The sequence below is a fragment of the Anopheles stephensi genome, chromosome 3 (genome assembly GCF_013141755.1).
Source record: "Anopheles stephensi strain Indian chromosome 3, UCI_ANSTEP_V1.0, whole genome shotgun sequence".
Lineage (NCBI taxonomy): Eukaryota > Metazoa > Arthropoda > Insecta > Diptera > Culicidae > Anopheles > Anopheles stephensi.
This window is the reverse complement of record NC_050203.1, coordinates 38,550,694-38,569,051: the sequence shown is the minus strand read 5'-3', so window position 1 is coordinate 38,569,051 and position 18,358 is coordinate 38,550,694. Positions and strand designations below refer to the sequence as shown.

General features: G+C 45.7%; 2 protein-coding genes across 16 annotated transcripts in view; one reads left to right on the top strand and one right to left on the bottom strand.

The window, feature by feature from the left end:
- Nucleotides 1-39: 39 nt before the first annotated feature.
- LOC118511872 (palmitoyltransferase ZDHHC15) lies at nucleotides 40-4,410 on the bottom strand. 3 transcript variants are annotated; one of them, XM_036055474.1, is made up of 6 exons: nucleotides 3,949-4,407; nucleotides 3,755-3,876; nucleotides 3,251-3,595; nucleotides 3,047-3,170; nucleotides 2,854-2,983; nucleotides 40-1,004 (listed from the first exon to the last, which is right to left on the bottom strand). In XM_036055474.1, exons 1-6 carry the CDS (start codon nucleotides 4,115-4,117, stop codon nucleotides 848-850), a joined length of 1,047 nt encoding a protein of 348 aa, XP_035911367.1. In that variant the 5' UTR covers nucleotides 4,118-4,407; the 3' UTR covers nucleotides 40-847. The 3 variants fall into 3 exon arrangements, with proteins under 3 accessions (XP_035911367.1, XP_035911365.1, XP_035911368.1); XM_036055472.1 differs by lacking the exon at nucleotides 40-1,004 and adding an exon at nucleotides 1,127-2,091 and having other exon boundaries at nucleotides 3,949-4,410; XM_036055475.1 differs by lacking the exon at nucleotides 40-1,004 and adding an exon at nucleotides 2,102-2,776 and having other exon boundaries at nucleotides 3,949-4,396.
- A 344-nt stretch (nucleotides 4,411-4,754) lies between these two features.
- The window catches only part of LOC118511873 (cAMP-dependent protein kinase type II regulatory subunit), a 40,074-nt gene continuing 26,470 nt past the window's right edge, over nucleotides 4,755-18,358 (top strand). For 2 of the 13 annotated variants that reach the window (XM_036055476.1, XM_036055477.1), the window contains exons 1-3: nucleotides 5,597-5,874; nucleotides 7,086-7,369; nucleotides 17,822-18,055. In XM_036055476.1, the coding sequence (XP_035911369.1) occupies nucleotides 17,842-18,055 (214 nt within the window). In that variant the 5' untranslated portion in view covers nucleotides 5,597-5,874; nucleotides 7,086-7,369; nucleotides 17,822-17,841. Of the gene's footprint in view, nucleotides 4,847-5,007; nucleotides 5,026-5,557; nucleotides 5,906-6,090; nucleotides 6,110-6,184; nucleotides 6,437-6,574; nucleotides 6,592-6,809; nucleotides 6,951-7,085; nucleotides 7,370-16,055; nucleotides 16,076-17,821; nucleotides 18,056-18,358 lie in introns of those variants that run through there. The other 11 variants (XM_036055484.1, XM_036055485.1, XM_036055482.1 and 8 more) reach the window with 11 other exon arrangements.

Genomic DNA, 18,358 nt, shown 5'->3' with positions numbered 1-18,358 from the left:
CGCGTGCAGCGGAAAGAATATGCTTGAACAGAAACGGGGTTTGCTTCGAATTTATGTACTAAAGAAATACGTTTTATTTCTTCTAACATCGCCCATCCAAGATGTTTCATAATCTTCAGTCGAACTTATGCTTAATTGTACAATGCCTGTCCCAAACCGTGCTACATGGTTACTACAGCGCCGAAATCGTTTCCTTCTCTCGAAGTAATCATCCGCTTTCTTTGTTCGCCTCCAGTGAACAGTGCTCAGTCTGTAAGGATTTCACTGTTGCTATCTATGTGAGTAGATGGTAAACAACATTCTTTGTATAAAAAAAAAAACGTTTTACTATATCTATGGAATGTGTCAACGGTGCTTATCAGCAGTATTTACGAAATGACCATTAAACATAAGGGATGCTGATAATAGCTGCTATGTCGGGATACATCGTTCCAGTTCATTCATTGGCATGAAGAAACTGGGAAATGGTAAATAAATGCTTACTATTGGCTCATGTAAAATGATTATCAGAGGGTCTGACCAGCACTGAAAATGTATAAAATCAGGTTTGCTCGCACTGTACAGCAGGCGCAAATGCAAAGCAATGACTAATGCACCCTACTTTCATCACTTCACCACCGGTTAAGCCGGTGTATTGCAATGTTGTTCGTGTTTAAGCTGAATGGCCCTAATTGCTGCGGTATTAATATCCATCCTGTTTCTGCCTACGTTCTTACTATTGCTAATAGGATCTGGCCCTTAGTTGTGACTGTCGAAAATTAACTAATTAAAACGATCGTTACTATGTCCACCAGCCCAAGCCTCGCTAGTCATCGATTGTACTCAGCACGATCTCCGGTTCGGACGATCAGTGCATTAGATTGCCGTACTCATTGAGGAATGTCGCTGCCTCGAAATCGTGTAGATTTTCCGTGCCACCACGGTTATGCTGCTGCTCGCAGCCAAGTAATGCTTCAGCATCTTCATCGTAGCATCGCATCGGGTACACCACACCGTCGCCCATGCTGAAAGAGAAAAACCATGAATTCACCTCCTGATCGCGGCGCACTTTGCGTCAAGAAAATTAACACTCTGCTGACGGTAACAACTAAAAGTGTATGCATTGTATAGTTGAAAAACTCAATCATTCATCGCGTCAATTGGTAATCTTTATTTCCAGTTCTTAAAAAAATACCGAGCTCATCAAATACTTTTGCGGGAAGATAGTTGAGACAATCCGTTTGCTCGCTCACGAGTTCTATTAGCTGCTCATTTGTTAATTAGATAGAATAGACAAAATAAAGCGTGTTATTACTAGCGCACTTAAAGGCAGTTCCTATTTCCTACCGTCCAACGTCCAACTTCTGCCGTTATTCTGTTATTTGTACCTTACGTCGTAGTTTCATTAAGTTTGGAAACGCTCGAAATCTGTAATTTCCACATACTCTGCGATCGTTCATTAAACGTAAACGTAATAGAAACGGTAGAAACGCAGCCCTTTCAATATGTATATATCTATAGATGTAAACTGAGGTTCTTAATGACTAATCCTATCGAAGAACAACAAAAAAAAGTGTCTATTTTGATTACAAAATCCCATTAGCTGCATTATTATTATTCAAGAGAGTAAGGCAATGCACAAAACGATGCAGAATTAGAAGTTTCTGTGAGTACGACCCACGAGTGAGCAAATTTTTTACGGGGTTTAATGTTTCTTTTCTTTGAACCATTAACTTTACAGCTCTTTCTCTCTCTCTCTACCAGCAACGCTAGCGCTATAATTACTAAAGAGGTTGGGAGGATGCGAAGCGCTCTTTGGTATCCTGCAGCGGCAAAGTGCCGTTTGTGCTGAGCGGCATGGCCACAGGCTGTTGCTGCCCCGGGCGACGGTGACCCCCGCCGTCCTTAGTTTCGTCGACGTGTTCTAGAACGATCGTTTGAGACAGTTGGGGATCTACCCGGACGGTGCTGCCACCGTTCGCAATCGCACCGTTACAATTTTGAATGCCGCCGGTGATGGCGGTCAGTGGCGCTACCGGCGACCCAACTTCATGCGGTGAATTCGATGCTAAATGGTGCGACTGGGTGGGAAACAATATTCCATCCCCAAGGCTACAAATGAACGAAAAGGCAAAGAGAGAGAGAGAAAGAGAGAGAGAGAGAGATTCGGTCAAGTGGATGAAGTGGCTTTTTAGAGAGAAAGAGGGAGTGATTCGTTGAAGAATTTTAAACCCGGATTGCACAAGAATATAAAAGTTTAAATGCAAAGCACAGGACCAGAGTTGAGCTGGCTCCCGACCCACAAACCATCGGGTTCATAGGCAGTGCGCTCGCGTGCACCATCGCCCACCAACATGCAAAGGAAAATATGTTTTAATTAGATCCCAAAACATTATACATATATATACACAAAAACGATCCAAGGTGGGTTAAGTTGTAAATGGAGAAATATTAATCAAAGATGTTCCGTTTCTTGTTCCATAGGATTAGTCACAAAATCTTCAGTTATGATCAATCAACAAATTGCGTTTCCGAAGTGTAATTCTTTTAACAATTACTTTACAGATAACAAACGATGCATAGCAGATGGAAAGGGATATAGAAAATAAGTTCAAAAAAAGAAAAGAAAACTTAACAGCTTAACATTAGATAACAGAGCGATTGTAGGCTTTTAATGAGGCACCACCGTGGTCCCTTCTCGTTATCGAAGCTTCAAAAAGGTGTGTTTAGCACAGTTGTTAGCAATGTTCCAATGCAGAAGTCAAAACGATCGTGCTTCAATACAAGTGCCAAAATACTGTGCCCCATATCCACAGAGTATTAAGAGAAAATTTTAAAAAAATCAACCAATTCTTTAAAAGAAAGAAAGCTCACCTGGTATAAACCGGAACGAACCACAGTCGCCAATCGTCGCCAAACACTTCCTGAAAGTTGTTCAGCTTTCCCAGGCTGAACCCATTCTTATCCGGTCCACCGTATCGGAAGATTGGTGTACGAAAGGATTCTAAAATGAAAAGAAATCGTTTAAGAAAATGGCTCTCAGCCGAAGCGAAATAATGAAGCTTACCTAAGGTGGTTCTGTTTAGCAGCACCAGATAACAGTGGTAGCCGAACAGGCTAACCAAACTGATCGCAAACATGATGGAAACAAAAAACAGGAACAAAATATGAAATCTTCCATCAATTTTTCCCTGCAATGCACGAAAGAAAACAAAAACCGGGCAGTTAGAAAACGCTGACATCTCTGGCAAGCGGGCAATTCCCAGTTTACCGTCCATAATAGCTCCATGTAGGGAATGGTGCTGCATGCTACATACAAACAGTATAGCAGCGCATATCCCAGGAAGAGGATAAAGTACTTGTAGTTCGTAAAGTTGATACAGTTGTTCACCCACGGACAGTGGTGGTCTAGCTTGAGCACGCACACGCCGCACACGCTGCAGTGATGTGCCCGATCCGGTTTGATTAGCCGGCATTTGTCGCAAAAACGCACCGTTGCGTTCAATGTCCGCGTTACGACGGGGAGCTCCTTTGCAAACGATTCCAGAATCTGCTTTTGTTCCTCTTCGTTCGTGGCACGCACTATTCGGTCTAGCTCGGCCCTCGGAACGCGAAACTGAAACGGTACAAACAGTGAAAGGTTTATTGTTATCTTATCGCTCACCGTTTACAATCCGCGAACGTTACTAAGCGGTATACGCGGTGCAGTCGAGCGCAAACAGCGTTACAGCCAGCGAAGCGATGAGTAATCGACGCTGCCAAGCCACTTACTTACCCTGGTCGGAACTCGGCCGATGTCGGTGAATACTGTCTGGTAGTAGGACCACAGAAACATAACCAGTACGCCATGATAGAACAGCAGGAACAATATCCTTTGAACAATATTGGTGACGGTAACTGGACAGGACAACGGGGAGGAGAAAGGTTATTAATTCGCAACCACAATCCGGAAAGAGTGCCCCTACTCACAGAACGAAAGTTGTATCACAAACGCGTAGTATGACCAACCGATCACAGAAGCGATGAACAGCACCGGAAACCATTTCATCGTACGAACGAGGCACACACAGCGTTCAGTTCGTTCGCCATCGAACGTTGTTCGATGGTAATCATAGTTGTTTCCCTGAGCCATCGACATCTTGCAATCCCGTCGTCGTCGTCACTGTACACCTGCGACCTTCTATGGGTAGGATCGACGGAGACGATCCCTTTGCGGCGCTTTCCGTGGTCGCCACAGTGATATCGAACACGATGCTATCTGATGGCGAGAATTCAACTTCCGTTTGGCGGTACCGAAGCGGATAAAGCGCTGCTACTTTTCTGCAGAAACCGATAAACAACGAAAAAACTGTGCTGAAATTCCCATATTATTAGGAAATCTGAATGTCAGCTTCTTTTTGTTGTGCCAGTTCCACCAAGGTGGGTAGAGAAAAGGTGTACACTATTTCGTTTGTACACAACATGCATTATTTTAGTTGTTTTTTTATGACCATACGATAGTTTTTTGCGCCCAATTGAGCTGTACTGGAAAGTATGTTCTATTTGTTATTGGTTTTCCCTCGAGAATTGTGTTGTGCATCGGAAAGGAAAGCTATTCTGATTGCCCAGTTTTGTTCGTTAGCTACACCACGCTTCATATTGATAGCAGTGTAAACGCGGCTGCTCAAATGTGATGTTTACGGCACACTGGTTCGAAATCGAATATTTGACAAGTGGTTGTTTTCGAACTGCAAGTTTGACATTTGCCATCAGCCAAAATTTGCGCAAGGGTTGCACAAAATTCAATTTACAACAGCTTTGTTCCGGATTTTAACCAAATGAAACACAATTTTTTGAACGAAAAGATACTTGAACGTGTATTTTAAGTGTGAGTAAAGTGATGTGCAATGAAATTGAGTAGATTCTATGCCATTAGATCATCAGAGTAGTGCGGTGGATGAATGCTGGGGATGCCGGTATTTTGCATGGCAGAACTTGCATCCTAATCCATACCGTTCTCTCGTCAGCAGAACTGAACATCCAGTTAAGGCTGAACAAAAAGTAAAGGTATTCACGATTCAGGATCGCCATGTCCTGGTGTGATTATGCGAAAGAAGCAGAAGAACAATTAGACCTTGAATGATCTTCAACGAAAATCTTGCGGATAGTTCAACATATTGAAAGAGATTTTTAATTTTATCCATTAAAAACATCCAATTCGCCAACCATTCACGCTACGTACGAACCACACTGTACAGGGTAGAAGAGATTCGCTCCTAATCAAACCTGGGGTCAAATGGAAGCTAATGGCTCTGTGGGCTGTTTAGGGGTTCTGGCCAGAAAGACGAGATGTGATAAGAAGCAGCGAACAGCGTAAAATCCTACGGATAAAAACCACCGGAGCGTGAAAGAGAGCGCACCGTTCGTCGGGAGGGCTCGGAGGCTCGAGCGCAGAATGATGCCTTCTGGCGCAAGAAATCTTTCAGCTAGGCCCCAGCGTGCCCTCACCGTTCGGAGCGAGAAAGAGAGTGGCAACCCGTGAGCGAGAGACCGCGAGCAGAGGAAAACGCAAGAGCATGCGTGAGAGAGCGCCACAGCCGAACGGAAACGCAACGCTGAGCGAGTGAAGCTGCAGACTGGATGCGAAAGAGATAGCGGCTTCACTGCTAGAACTGAAGTGAAAGCTGCCAGAGCCGTGCGTGCGAGCTGTGAAAAAGTGACCACCTTGTGAAGGTTGTTTTATTTTTTCTTTGCCGCCATTGCAGCGCCTTCCGGCCGTTCTTCCGTGCTTCCGGCCGTATCTGGGGTGCAGTTGTAGCCTATCGGTGTACGGTGTCAAAGCTGTCGTCCCCTGGTGTCAGTGCTCTGGAAGGTGTTGGATAGTGCTGAGAGTTGCAGAATCGAAGCAGTCGTGTGGTTGGTATTTTCTATCACAGCAGGTTTGCAGGTTTGTTCTGCAGATAATAGTGTCCCAAATTTTGCGTGTGCAATTTGTCCGTTTCGCTTCTTGAAGCTGTGCTGGAGAAGTGCATTCCCGGAGTGGGTTTGATGATAAGCGCCGTCGTCGCCGCCGCATTGTTCCAACGACAAACATAAAAAAACGTTTGATCCAAAAGCACCGAAAAGCTTGCGAACGTGCGGCGTGTTCGTGGTGCGTGTGTGTGTGTGTGTGAAAAGAGAATGAAAATTGTGAAAATTTGAAAATCGATTCCGGTGTGAAGTTTTTTTTCTTCATTTTGGACAGGTGGTAGAGATCGAATCTCTCACCCAAAACTCCCTTGGGGCTGAAGAAACGGCCGCCGTCCCTTTACGAAGCGAGGGAAACACACACAACATTTTGAGCAGTGAGCAGTGTGCGCGAGAGCCGAGAGAAGAACAGCCCAGCACCGTGGGAGAGTGAGCCGTGATTCGAAGGAAATCACTTTTGACATCAGGTGTGCTGACGCGTGTGTTTGTGTGTGTATGTGTATATGATTGGGTAAGGTGCGCTCACGGTGCTGTGTGCGTTTGTCACGTTTGCGTCGCTGTCGAAGTGTGCGCGTGTCGCGTTTTTCGTTGGTTGCGCTTTTATGAATTTGTGTGCGCGTGTGTGTGTGTGTGCGGCTCAGTCACCCTCGCTCCCCTTCCAACGGTGTCGGTGTCGTAAAGCTATCAAGATTTGATCCCGCTTCGGTGGCCGCCAACTTCAACTCGCTTGATGCTTGCTTGATAGCTGCGTGTATGCATGTGTGTGAATGTGTGTGTGTGCGTGCGTGTGTGTTGGACATTTGCGCTAACCCCCACCCACCGCTCTTGGCCTGCTGCTCGTGCGAAAGTTGTTTCGATTGATAAATTTTCTTTCCGAGAGCAGCAACCAACGCAGTGAGAGCGCGAGCCAAACAAAACCAGCTTTCCAGGGGATGATGTGTAACAAGTTGTGAGAAGCTGGCTGGTTCCGGATCTTACCGGGAAAAAAGCGAACCTCGACGTCTCGGTTGTGAAGTGAAAACTTTGTGAGCTTCAAGAAAATCCTCCAAAAACTGATGCCCACTGGAGAAGGAAACTGCTTTTTTTATTTGTCTCGACATGATCGCACCGTGGCTAGAAGAAGAAAGTGAAATTGAGTTTTAATTGATGTGTTTTTTCAGCATCCGTTCTTCGACAGTGTAGTTTTGTATCTCATTGACCACCCAGAGGGTTGAGCTTCCTTGAAGGCTCCAAAGCAGTGCGTGTTTTCAGTTAGTGAGTGCTAGTGGATTTTGGAGAAGTGCGCAAAGTGTGCTGGTAGTGTCTATACAGCCTATACTTTAGAACGTTCATCTGCTGTATCGTCCTATCAAGAAGAAAAGCGCTCCAAACGGCCTGGTATTAAAAGGGGAGCAGTAAAGGATATTGTGGGCAGCATCAGCATCGTCAAATAGCGGACAGCAAGGTAATTATTCAATATCGTGCTCATGTTCTTATGCTCCCATACTTTCCCGTGTAATTTCACGAGAATCCAGTCCCGGGGAATTTTCCGAGCAAAATTTCATGTTGCAACTGCTTGCGGCCTTTACACGCTGTTGATTGACTGGTGGTAACCTTATAAATGTGTTTGTGTGCGTACGATACACACTAGTGCGTTGCACACTTTCATACGACTATGCCCAGGTGTACTAGGATGAAAAGAAATCGCTGTAAAAAGTTTGATTGGCAAAAAAACAATTAACAGCCATGAGAGCGAGAGAGAATGAGCTGAAATGAAATAGAGAGAAAGAGAGAGAGAGAGCGAGATCGGGAGACAGAGCGAAGGAGAAAAACTACGGTGATAATAAGGTTAGAGAGGGTTTAAAGGTGACAAAGTTGAGTAAATAGCAAGTGGGCAGCCTTTTTGAACATGTCTATTATTGTAAAAATAATTTGATAAAAAGTTATTTAAACTATTGCTAGTTTAATAACTTGAAACAGACAGGGCTCTTGTAGTACATGGAGCTACATTTTTACTGTTATCCCAAGTTTCAAACCTTATTTAACTTAAAACTTCGTACTACAGGTTTGGAAACTCTCGGAGAAGAATTTTCCAACCTCTAACGCTAGCTCCATTGATGCTAGTAGACAAACCAAGGGTTGAAGCTGTAGTTGTTGTTCAGTTGATAAAGTGTTGGTAATAGTAAACCAAACAAATTTTCATTTCGCAGTACGCACAGGTGTGTGCTTTTACAAGTTCTAATGCTCCATCTCACCAATACACATGCAGCATGGACAGACCAACAGAATAAACCGCGGGGTCCTAGTCCTAGCATATCCTAGCGAAGAAAAATTCTTCATAAATTCGAATTAGACTCTTTTAACTAAAATGTTTTTATTTTAATGGTGTTTAACACTCGCCAGTGGGTATGCTGATGCAGTTAACTTCTTTATGTAAGATGAAACAAAAAATGTGGAACCTGAATTATAATTTGATATACAAATATCACACTAAACCTTGAAGTTCTTGGTCTGCTAGTTTAGGATTCCATGACTTGAATTTACCTTTTATATCAGATATACTATAGTCAATCCAACCTACGAATAGAAGATCCGGATGGGAATCGATACACGATCCTTTCAATTTAAAATTTCTTCTTTGGCACATTATCCAAGCTCTGATTTAAGATACCTGTTTCTAATTCTAATTCATTTCAATTTGTTGCGCTAAATAAGAACATGTTGTAAATGTAGAATTCCTGATCTTGAATTCTTGAGGATCCTTTAGTCAATCGCAACTGTATCATTTCAGATGATCCCTACTATACTACTCCTGGGTTGAATCAGTTAGGCATGCATAGCGCATCCTCCGCTAAGAATTGATTATGCTTCTTACGGATGGAGTAGTCAAAACTGTCACTGCACACATGTGCTTGAGTTTGTTAACGTGTTGTCCTTAAAGCACATACGGTCGCACTTACCGCTTACCGCGGTCGCACTTACTATTCGGCACTGGTGTGACCTTTTCGCGGTGTGTCGTTTCCGCATTTCCATTAATAGATGCGTTCAATATTTTATAAAAGCTTTCCTGCATAGGTAAGCACCCGGAGCTCGCTGCTCTAGAGTCTCCGAGACACTGCCGGCGTTTGTGTTAGCTCTAGCTCTAGCATCTCCTGAAAGTCTCGCTGCCATGCATGCGCCATGCGGTACGAACGATGTATTGCGGAATTTTCTTATTTCCTGCTGCATTTCCTTTTCAATTTCCCTTTGATATTTTTGTCTTTGGCTGTGGTTTGCACCGCTTCACCTCGGCGAACGTGTTCCGTAAGGCTTGGCCTTGTGGTGCGGACATCGTCGTCAACTCGTCGAAGCCGAGGACAATCGTCATAGTCCTCTTCGTCGATGTTCTCCGGTCGATTCCGGAGTTTTTGTTGCTGCTGCTGGGAGCTAGTATTCAAAAAAAAAAAACAGGATTTGTTGGCTACCCCCATTTTCCTCTGCCCAGGCCAGTGAGCCAGCCAGGATTCTGCCCACCCGTCCGGCGAAGGTCAGTTACGGTTGTGTGGCTGTGTGGCGAGGGTTTGTTTTGCATAACAAAAAGGACTTGCGCATGTCGGACGTCGGACGTACGGACGACGTGTATGTTGGGAGGTGCGTGCGTAATTAGGACAAGGTAACGGTGGCCGTGAAGACTGTGGGCATCATCTGTCCGGAAAAACCATACCACTGGAATCGGTGTGGTGAATTCTTTGGTGAGTGGTGGAAGGGTCCAAGGGACGAAACATAAACCTGTCAACCGGACTATAAACGCGAATCTTTTGCCGAAGTTTTTGTTTTGCTCCGTTCCTTGGTTTCGAAAGGCCAGAAAGGGAATGCGCCACGCCACGGTGGACATTTTGGACGGAAAGGTTACGTGAATATTTCATCAGGAGTAAGTTTATGGTGCTGAAAGCGGTAACATACCTGCTGCTACTGCAACACTTCCGGAAGCCAGTCATGTTGGTGGTGTTGTTGTACGCTTAAGCTGCCATTGGGTGGTTTCGTTCGTACCACTCTCGTCGTCTGAGACACTTTGTTGCGAGGGCGCGTGGATTTCGCTAGTTGCCGATGGGGACGAGATGCGATAACGGACGGTTTGTTCAGCAGGGTACGCTCATAAATTTGGAACCAGAAACATAACGCAGGCCAGGACAGGCAGCCGGCAATGGGGTCGAAGAAAATGTTTTTCTACCCTTAGCGAAAGGTAGCTAAGGAAGTCTCGGTATTGAAGGGAAAACGGAAAAGCTGAAATGTCGTGGAAAACGTGACAATGAATGACAGCAAAACAGTGTCTCCGCCCTCTCCGCAATTTTCTAAGAAATTCTTTGTGCAAACAAGAACTGCAAAAATGCACCCTTGGTGTGGTGCTTTCCTCCCTTCCCCCTCTTCCCCCATGCGTTCTTGGATTGCATTTGTGCAGTTCCCGCTTTCGTGTTGCGGGTCATTCATTTTAACTAAAAATAGTTTGTGTCTCGCTTAGTACATTTGGTGTTCTCGTTGCACTACATCGGTGGGAAAATGCAGAGTGTAGTCGAAATGTCACGGGTGCTCTACATGCGTCATTTTACGAAACACAGGTATACTTTAACCCAAAAAAAAAGAAAATCTCGGGTGCCAAATAAACGAACCGTCATCAATTCAGGCAAATGCGGGTGGGGGTTTTTGCTGATTGTGGGCATGAGGATTGAATCGGTACTTGCGCAAACGGCCCACCGAGTTTTGGTATGCGTCCATTCATTTATGCAACGCCAAAAGGTGAAACTCTGGGAACCCTACCGGCCTTTTTTTGTTGGTCGTAAGGCAGAAAACTTTTAGCTGCATCAAAACTGCGGGCCCCTATTGCACATTTAGATTGAAAAACAAAATTCGCTGCTTTTGGCTCCGATACGATTCGGACCAACCGAGGGAGCGTGGTATCCTTTTCGCACTCGGCCAGAAAGGAAGACACTGATTATGCCGCAAATCCCTTCGACACATACACGAACCCCTAAAATCTTTTACAATTGGATCAGTGGCCCTGAATGATTTTCTTGACGGGCAGCTTTATGCACGAAAAGAGCATTAAAAATGGATACTTGCTCTCCCCGACAAAAGGGCGTACGCCGCAGTCCTCACTCCCTCGTGTTCGCTGGACGCGGCCGATCGGTTGGACGGGGGTAGCCGCAACGTCTGCTATCGATCGAATTGTTGGGGGTATTTTTTTTTGCAGCGAAGAAGTAGTCCAAATCCTTCTCCCTCTTTGAAGGAGCTCAAATACCTTACGGGCATACAAATTGACTCACACACACACACACAGTCCCTATTGCCTCTTGGGGATTTTTGGAGAGTATTTTTGCGGTTGGTTGGTGACCATTCGAATGCGACGCTTTGAAGAGCCGTCCGTCGTATCCCTGCTCGATGGAAAACTTTCCATATGCAAAAAGGGTACAGAAAAAAAAGGATAACTTTAACTTTACGCCGCCTTCCTTCGATCGGGTTTACAGCTAGGGATTTTACCGCAAATGGTAACAACTTTGGCAGATTATAGTGGGGTTTGTCCCGTGTGTCGGTTTCTCGCTATCAGCATGGTACGGAGGTGCGATTACGATGACTCATCCATTGCAAGATTATCACATCCAAACTCATGGTGGTCTGGATGGGGCTGGAATGCAGGATTTTGGGTCGAAATGATGATTTCTAATGGCTCGATGGTTAGACATCATGGAGAGAGGCAGGGGACCTCCTTTGGTGGGTCGTCAAGCCAAGTGACTGAATATCAAGCTCCTGTTCGTGGTGTGTTGAGAATAGTATGCGAAAGGAAGCAGGCCCCCAAAAACCACCCTCGTCTCAGTGCTTCTCATGAGGGGCCAGGCTCGGTAAGAGTAAAAACATGTTATCCTACTCTCGTGAAATATTACAATCCATGGTACCGTGGCGCGCGGTAGCAACAACATCTTGTTTCATCATTATTCTCCGCGTGTTTCCATGCTTTTTTCCCTCCTCTATGTTGCTGCAAGTCACTTGAAGCGTGTGTGTGTGCGCGCGTTGGGTAACAAACGGGTTAAGAACAAACTCGACGCAAAAACATTAAAATAACTTCACTGTGGGGAGAAAACAGCATACTGTTGCTTCTTCCTCGTGTCCGCAGCTCTACAGCGTGATGCTGTACGTTGCCTGTATGATGCCCATAAGCAGAACTGTGGCGACACTCATGGTAGCGTCAGCGCCGGTTGGTTCGTTGGGGACGAAAGAGCATAAATGAGCCTGCAATGTACTTTGCACAGCAGGTTGGATGAAAAATCTCCTTCCAAACAGCGGTAGGGTGTGAAGGAGGAGGAATCTGGCGGAGTTCTCTGAAGAAGGAAACAAATTGGTGCACATGGTGTTGCTGCACATTTCAACCTGGCTGGCGACTATGAGTATGAGTTTGTATTGTCACAGATTTAGTGCTTGGTGCATGTGTAAAGCATGTCATTTTCAGGAGGCATGGTTTGTAGCCTTTTGGGCTTATTTTGTCGGAGACCCTCTACTCCATCTGATCCTTTTTGTACGCTTTCGGGCACGACTGAGGGCGGTAATTGGAAGATGACTGTATCGATTTTACATTAAGAACACGAACGACTACTACCTTTGTATACGCGTTATGAAGGTGAATTATTGATTATTCGTCTAAATGACTAATACAACATTGGTCTGGATTCTGTATTATACATACGTTGTAGGTTTGCCAAGATAGCGAACATAATTTAAATATTCGCTTAACTGTCGCTATTCGGTTGTGATATTCACCAGCGAAGGTTATTTTCGCATTTTTGCTGGGTCCTGTATATACCATATCGCGCATTACTTATTGAACAGCCGTGAGATTCCCCAATTTATGTGTTGCACGTTTCGCACAGCTATAAGAAAAGAATAATCGGAAAGCAGGCAGGGATACGTAAGAACAGATAGAAATCTAGTATCAACCAGAAGAAAAGAAGGTAGAAATGGTTACTCTCGACCAAAGAAAACTGTCCAGGGCATCTTGCGGCGTTGAACATGATGATAAATTCATTATTAGCCATCCCAAACTCCCAGCGCGGCTGACACGAAATGGTCCGAGGTCGAGAACTTGCCGTCAGCAACTTTCAAGATGTTTCTGCTGGTGGTTGGCGAAAGCGCCGAAACAAAACTACTTCCACTGCTCAACATATCCTTGGCCGGGTGGCGTGGGAAATATGAGGACGCGCTCTATCCCTTTTCCGGGGAGGGGATTTGTACGTTAGTGGGATAGTGTTTTTGATTTTCTTTTTGTTTGCTTATTGTGAGCCACCATAATGCCACCTACCACGTGCACACTGGGTCTGGGTTGTGCTATGCCGTGCTGGTAAATAATGAAAATTTAGGAAGGTCGCGAAATTTACGACCGGTCCCAGCATCGGTTCCTGTATACGTTGTTGTCGCTGTGGTAAACGATCTTGAAGTGGTGCTACAGCGGTGGAGCAAGAGAAAAGAACGATGGGTAGGTTAGGGGTGGGCACGTTGTGATGGTGAGGGGGGGCTGGTTTTGGAGTTAAAGTTGCGACATGAGTATTGCTCGGGCGACCGTTATCTTACCGAGTTTTAAGTACTTTCTACCGCCGTGAAGTGCTGTTTCGTCGGCTGTTTGGTGGCATTTGTCGTGAGTCGCACGAACTTACGGCTGTCTGCCCGTTTGAAAAGCTTGCCAGCGAAGCATAAGTTCTGCCGGGGACGTGTCACAGTTTGAGGAGTGTAAAGCGAACCAGAGGATGCAATTAGCCGGAAGGGATTCCACTTTTCAAATTTTCACGCCATATTTGTTGGTGTCTATTATGTGTATGACGTTGGTTCCTTGCTATGATCTCAAAAGCGCGAGGATTATGCCCTTCAAACTTTACCGCGACTGCGATCGCTGCACGTGTGGAAGGTCAGCTCAAGGTTGCTTTTAATTTTGCGGTTGATTTGATAAATATACCGAGCCAAACAGCTTGTCTAGCGTAGTACCACATGCAATCTTTCTCCTGCCGCGCAGAAGAAAATAACAAACGTGGGTAATTTATTGAACAGTTTGAAAAAAAAAAAACGGTCGAAAGCCTCACACCAACAGCAAATGTTGTGCAGAGACTGATCGTTTGGAAACGCAATAGAAGGATAGCTCACTTCAGCTCACCGGCCGGGGCAAACTTCATCGAAAACTCATCACGAACGTCTACGTACGTACGTGAATTAGAATCAACAATCGACGGGTGGCGGCTAACTGCTGCACAGTCGAGAGAGGGTTGTGCACACGTTTCGGAAGTGGAAGTGTATCTTTTTTTTTTTGAAGAAAATGCGTAAATTTATAGTTTGAACCTCCCTCGCACACACAACCGCTTCGATACTTTCGACGGGCAAAGAAAATAAAATAAATGAAAGTTCGTGCATGAGAGGATTGATCCTCGCGCCTTCGTGTAAACAATCGAGATGATTTGGACCTCTCCGGTTGGCAAATGCCCGGGAACAGCAAGGTTTCCCTGCGTGGAGAGCATTTAGTTTTAGTTAATTTAGATAAAAGCGGGGAACAACAACGAGCCCTGGGTAGATATGTCGGGCATGATCGGGGTTAAGTAATGCAGTTGGAATCATCTGCTAGCTGGCAAGCAAGAAGCCAATTATTCCTCCACGTCTACGAGGTGTTTGAAATGATTCAGTTCCCGTGGTTGGACTTATGTAAACGTGCGCAGTGGAAGTGCTGGGCCAGAGCAAATAGATGATCAGGAAGCGAAAGATGACGGTTCGAGCGTCTCAATGAGCAATGCCCTTTCGCATGACTGGGGAAGGCCGACAGCAGCGCATCGCTCGTTTGCCTGTTGCAAATAAATCCGTCGTGACGACGCATTCATGTCTCATGTGCTAATGTGTTCTTATTTGTGACGCAATTATAACCCTTGGTTGCCGCGGTAGCTTCACGCCGGGGGTAGACGGTTTGGTTACATCTCAAGCATAAACCATGTTTGGAAGGAAAGCGCTATTGGAGGTAGAATAGGCCTCACACACCGGCCGCAAGCGGTGTCGTGTAAGTCAAATTAACCCATTTTGACCATCATGTGACCTGGGCTAGCGTGAGAGAGAGAGAGAGAGGGGAGAGGAGGCTAAGGCTGCACAGGTGGGGGAACCGAGTTTAGCGTAATGAGTGAGATCGACACGACCATGTGTGCCGTGTAGTCGTCGGTTGTGCTCTGCGCATTTTGGCTGGCTGGCCGTACGACCACGTGCACCGTTTTGCTCTTATCATCGACCGAGATTCTTGTACACACAGATGCTAGTTCGCATGTGTTGCATGGTTTGTTTCATTATGGGACCGAAACGATAAGGAATTAAAAGTATGATACCGTGCGTGGATACACAACACGACTAGCGAAAGAAGAAGATGATGATGATGGGTTGGTTGAAAGTCCTCAGCTGGTGAGTGAGTCTCAAATGCGTGGTTCCTAATTTTAAGAGGCTTCCAGAGCTCCAATTCGATGTGCGTGTGTATGGGTGTATAAGTCATGTATTTCAGACAGCATACGACTTGCCACAGGGCTCTGTTGCCTCGTGTCTTATCTCGTTCATCTTGCGGGTATAACCATTTTCACACTCGCCACTCGATTCGTTTCACTCAGCCAGGGGACCAGGCTATTTAGCGTTGCCACTGTTGTGCTCTGTCTACCTCGCGAAGGTAAGCATGGCTACTAGTAATGTAATCGCGGCCCGTGCACCTCAGCGTCCACGTTCAGTGGTGCGACCGAAGCAGGTTCTTTGGTGCATCTGGTGTGTCAGTAATGCTGTGACTCCATGAGTGATGTAAAGAGATTGGGAATGTCAGGGAGATGGTTTAAGCTGCCGTACTAGTACTGTCTGTAGTGGTGTTGGTAGAGCTGAGCCCGTACGTGTCAAGTGTAGACGTCAGGTGACTGTTGTCATTCAACACGTTAGAGAGTTTCGTAGTCGGGCTGTTTTACCATCGGCCTCGGGTTGTCTCTCACTTTTTTCTCACAGCACCAGAGGCCTTGTGCACGGGCAGGATGCTGTATACTTCAATCGAGGCAATGCAAATATTACTCCAAATTATGGGGCGGCATGCGACAGTTTTAATGCCTCGCTACTTCTACTATAAACTGTATTAGTGGAGCTGATTCCTTTTGCCTTTCAGGTGAGGAAAACGTTCAGCTCAAAGTCACAAAATGATGAAAGGGAACTCAGCGGCGGTACCCTAGTGTGTGCTAGCGGGCACAGCAAGCAGCAGAAGGGCAAAAATAAATAGTCTACGAGCAATAAAACAATTCGATTGTTTACGCAAACATTCTTCCGATTGCGACTGGCAGACGGGCGGGAGGCTTACGAGTTTTGCATCACAACCGAGCAGCATCATTCGTCAGAAGGGGAAGGTCATTTGATGCTGGGCGAGTGAGCGAGGGCTGCTCCCCCCCCCTCTTCTGTACGCGCTGGAGAGGAACGTAGTGTAATTGTAGGAAATAAAGCGCTCGGAATCTATGTTATTGACTGTGTTTTAACAGCTTCTGCCGACCGGCTAAATGGTACCCTGGCTCGCTGCTCTGGTTTTACTGTGAGTGATTTTGCTGTGCACAGAGCGCTCTTCAAACGGGGTGCCCCATTGGGGTATCGATTATCGAACGCTTCGTGATGTCATGGTACAGAAATGATACCTCCCGACCGAGAAGGTGGCAGAAGTGAAGTGGTTGGTGCTGCCTGCCAACACCGGGTTCGGGTGTTGGTCGTTTGGCTCGTACGTGCCTCAAGTCCAGGTCGTCCAAGACGTCTCTCGGCAAAAGATGTATGATGCCTTCGTGATTTTAAGTCAGTTTCGGTGCACGAAGGCATCGTGTGTGAAGCGGTGGAGGAACGCGTTCCGGCAAATGCTTCGGAGAAGAGCGAAGCAATTTAGCTGTAGAATTTTGCTATAACACCCAGCACCCGGTTGTTGGTCGAGAAACACGTACATTATTTTTAATTTATGTATCTGCCGTAATAGTTTCGTAAAACATCAACAACAGCAACGATGTTGTTATCGTGTAAAGATGGTATGCAATAATATTATGCATTTTGACTGCTTTCTTAAATTGCGGTTTGGAAATATTGCTTAGTATTGCTATTTGAGGAAGTTATGAAGATATAGACGGGACGTAGTTCAATATTTAAAAAACAAATAGGGAACATCAGTTGTTTCTTGCTAATCAGATAAATTGATTTTAAAGCTGGTTGGCACTCTGCTAAGCCTCGTGCAATACTGAGGCGCTCAACTTCCCATCTGCTAATAGGAAACAATTGCTTAGACACTTAGCGCTACATGAAGACAACACTATTTACAGATCGAATCGACGACAGACGTTCTCGTTTCGAGGGACTATCGCCTGTCTGACATATCTCTCAACTCGTTCGGCTGTAATCCGGCTCTGGCTGGTACTAGCAAAGTACGATCCGGGTAACCATTCTTCGACATCACTCTGGACATGATTGCGAATTTAATTAAAGTCAATTAATCGACTCGAGGTTTGGTTGTGTCGAGGGGAACAAGCCAGCCGTTTCGTTCTCGCGTCTCGTTTGTCTTTTATCGAAGTCTTCCGAGATTAGATCGAATGCGGGATTATTAGTTGGAAGGGCTGATTGGCGAGGGAGGGAGTCCTGGTGTCATGACTTTTCTTCTTAATTGTTCCACTGTGATTTCCTGTTGCATGTCGGACGTGATTTGCCAGGCACTGTACAAGACGGCGTTTTACCGGATTCTATTGCCTTGCGTTGGTTGTTGCTGTTTTATTGGTTGTGACAAGAGAAATTCATCACCCTTCATGCTACCAGTGTTAAATTGTTTAATTGGTCTAATGTGCTGATTGTGTTTTTTTTTGCCTACTCCCACTCGGTTCCATTTTCTTTCCTACAGTACAGCAAGACAAACGAACTATGTCGAGTCAACAGAAGCATCGAATTCAGGTACCGGACGGGCTAAGGGATGTGCTGCTCGAGTTCTCGATAGCGTACTTGCTCGAGCAGCCGGGCGATGTGATCGACTACGCGGTGACGTTCTTCACAAAGCTGCAGGAAGACCGCAAAACAACGATGATCACGTCAGCCGAACCGACCTCGCCGGACGAGAGCATAATGTCACATGACGAAGGTAAGTGTGGTGTTTATGATTTAATCAACGTACCTGCGCTGGTTCGAAGCTCAGCTCCGATAGCTAGGACCCGGTTTCCCGTGCTCCACATTCATGCACTGTCTATGAGGCTTTAAAGCGTAGTGCAATTGTTTTCAGAACTGACCGGAACGATAGCCGAGAGTGGTGCCCAGTTCTAAAGCATGCGCTCTACTACCGCGGCCAATATTCCAACGTTGATGGAAATGAAAATTTCCACCGCCTCCGGTGTGTGTGTGTGTCTGTTGGTATACATCCATGTGTTGGTTCCTTTCGTTGGCAAGT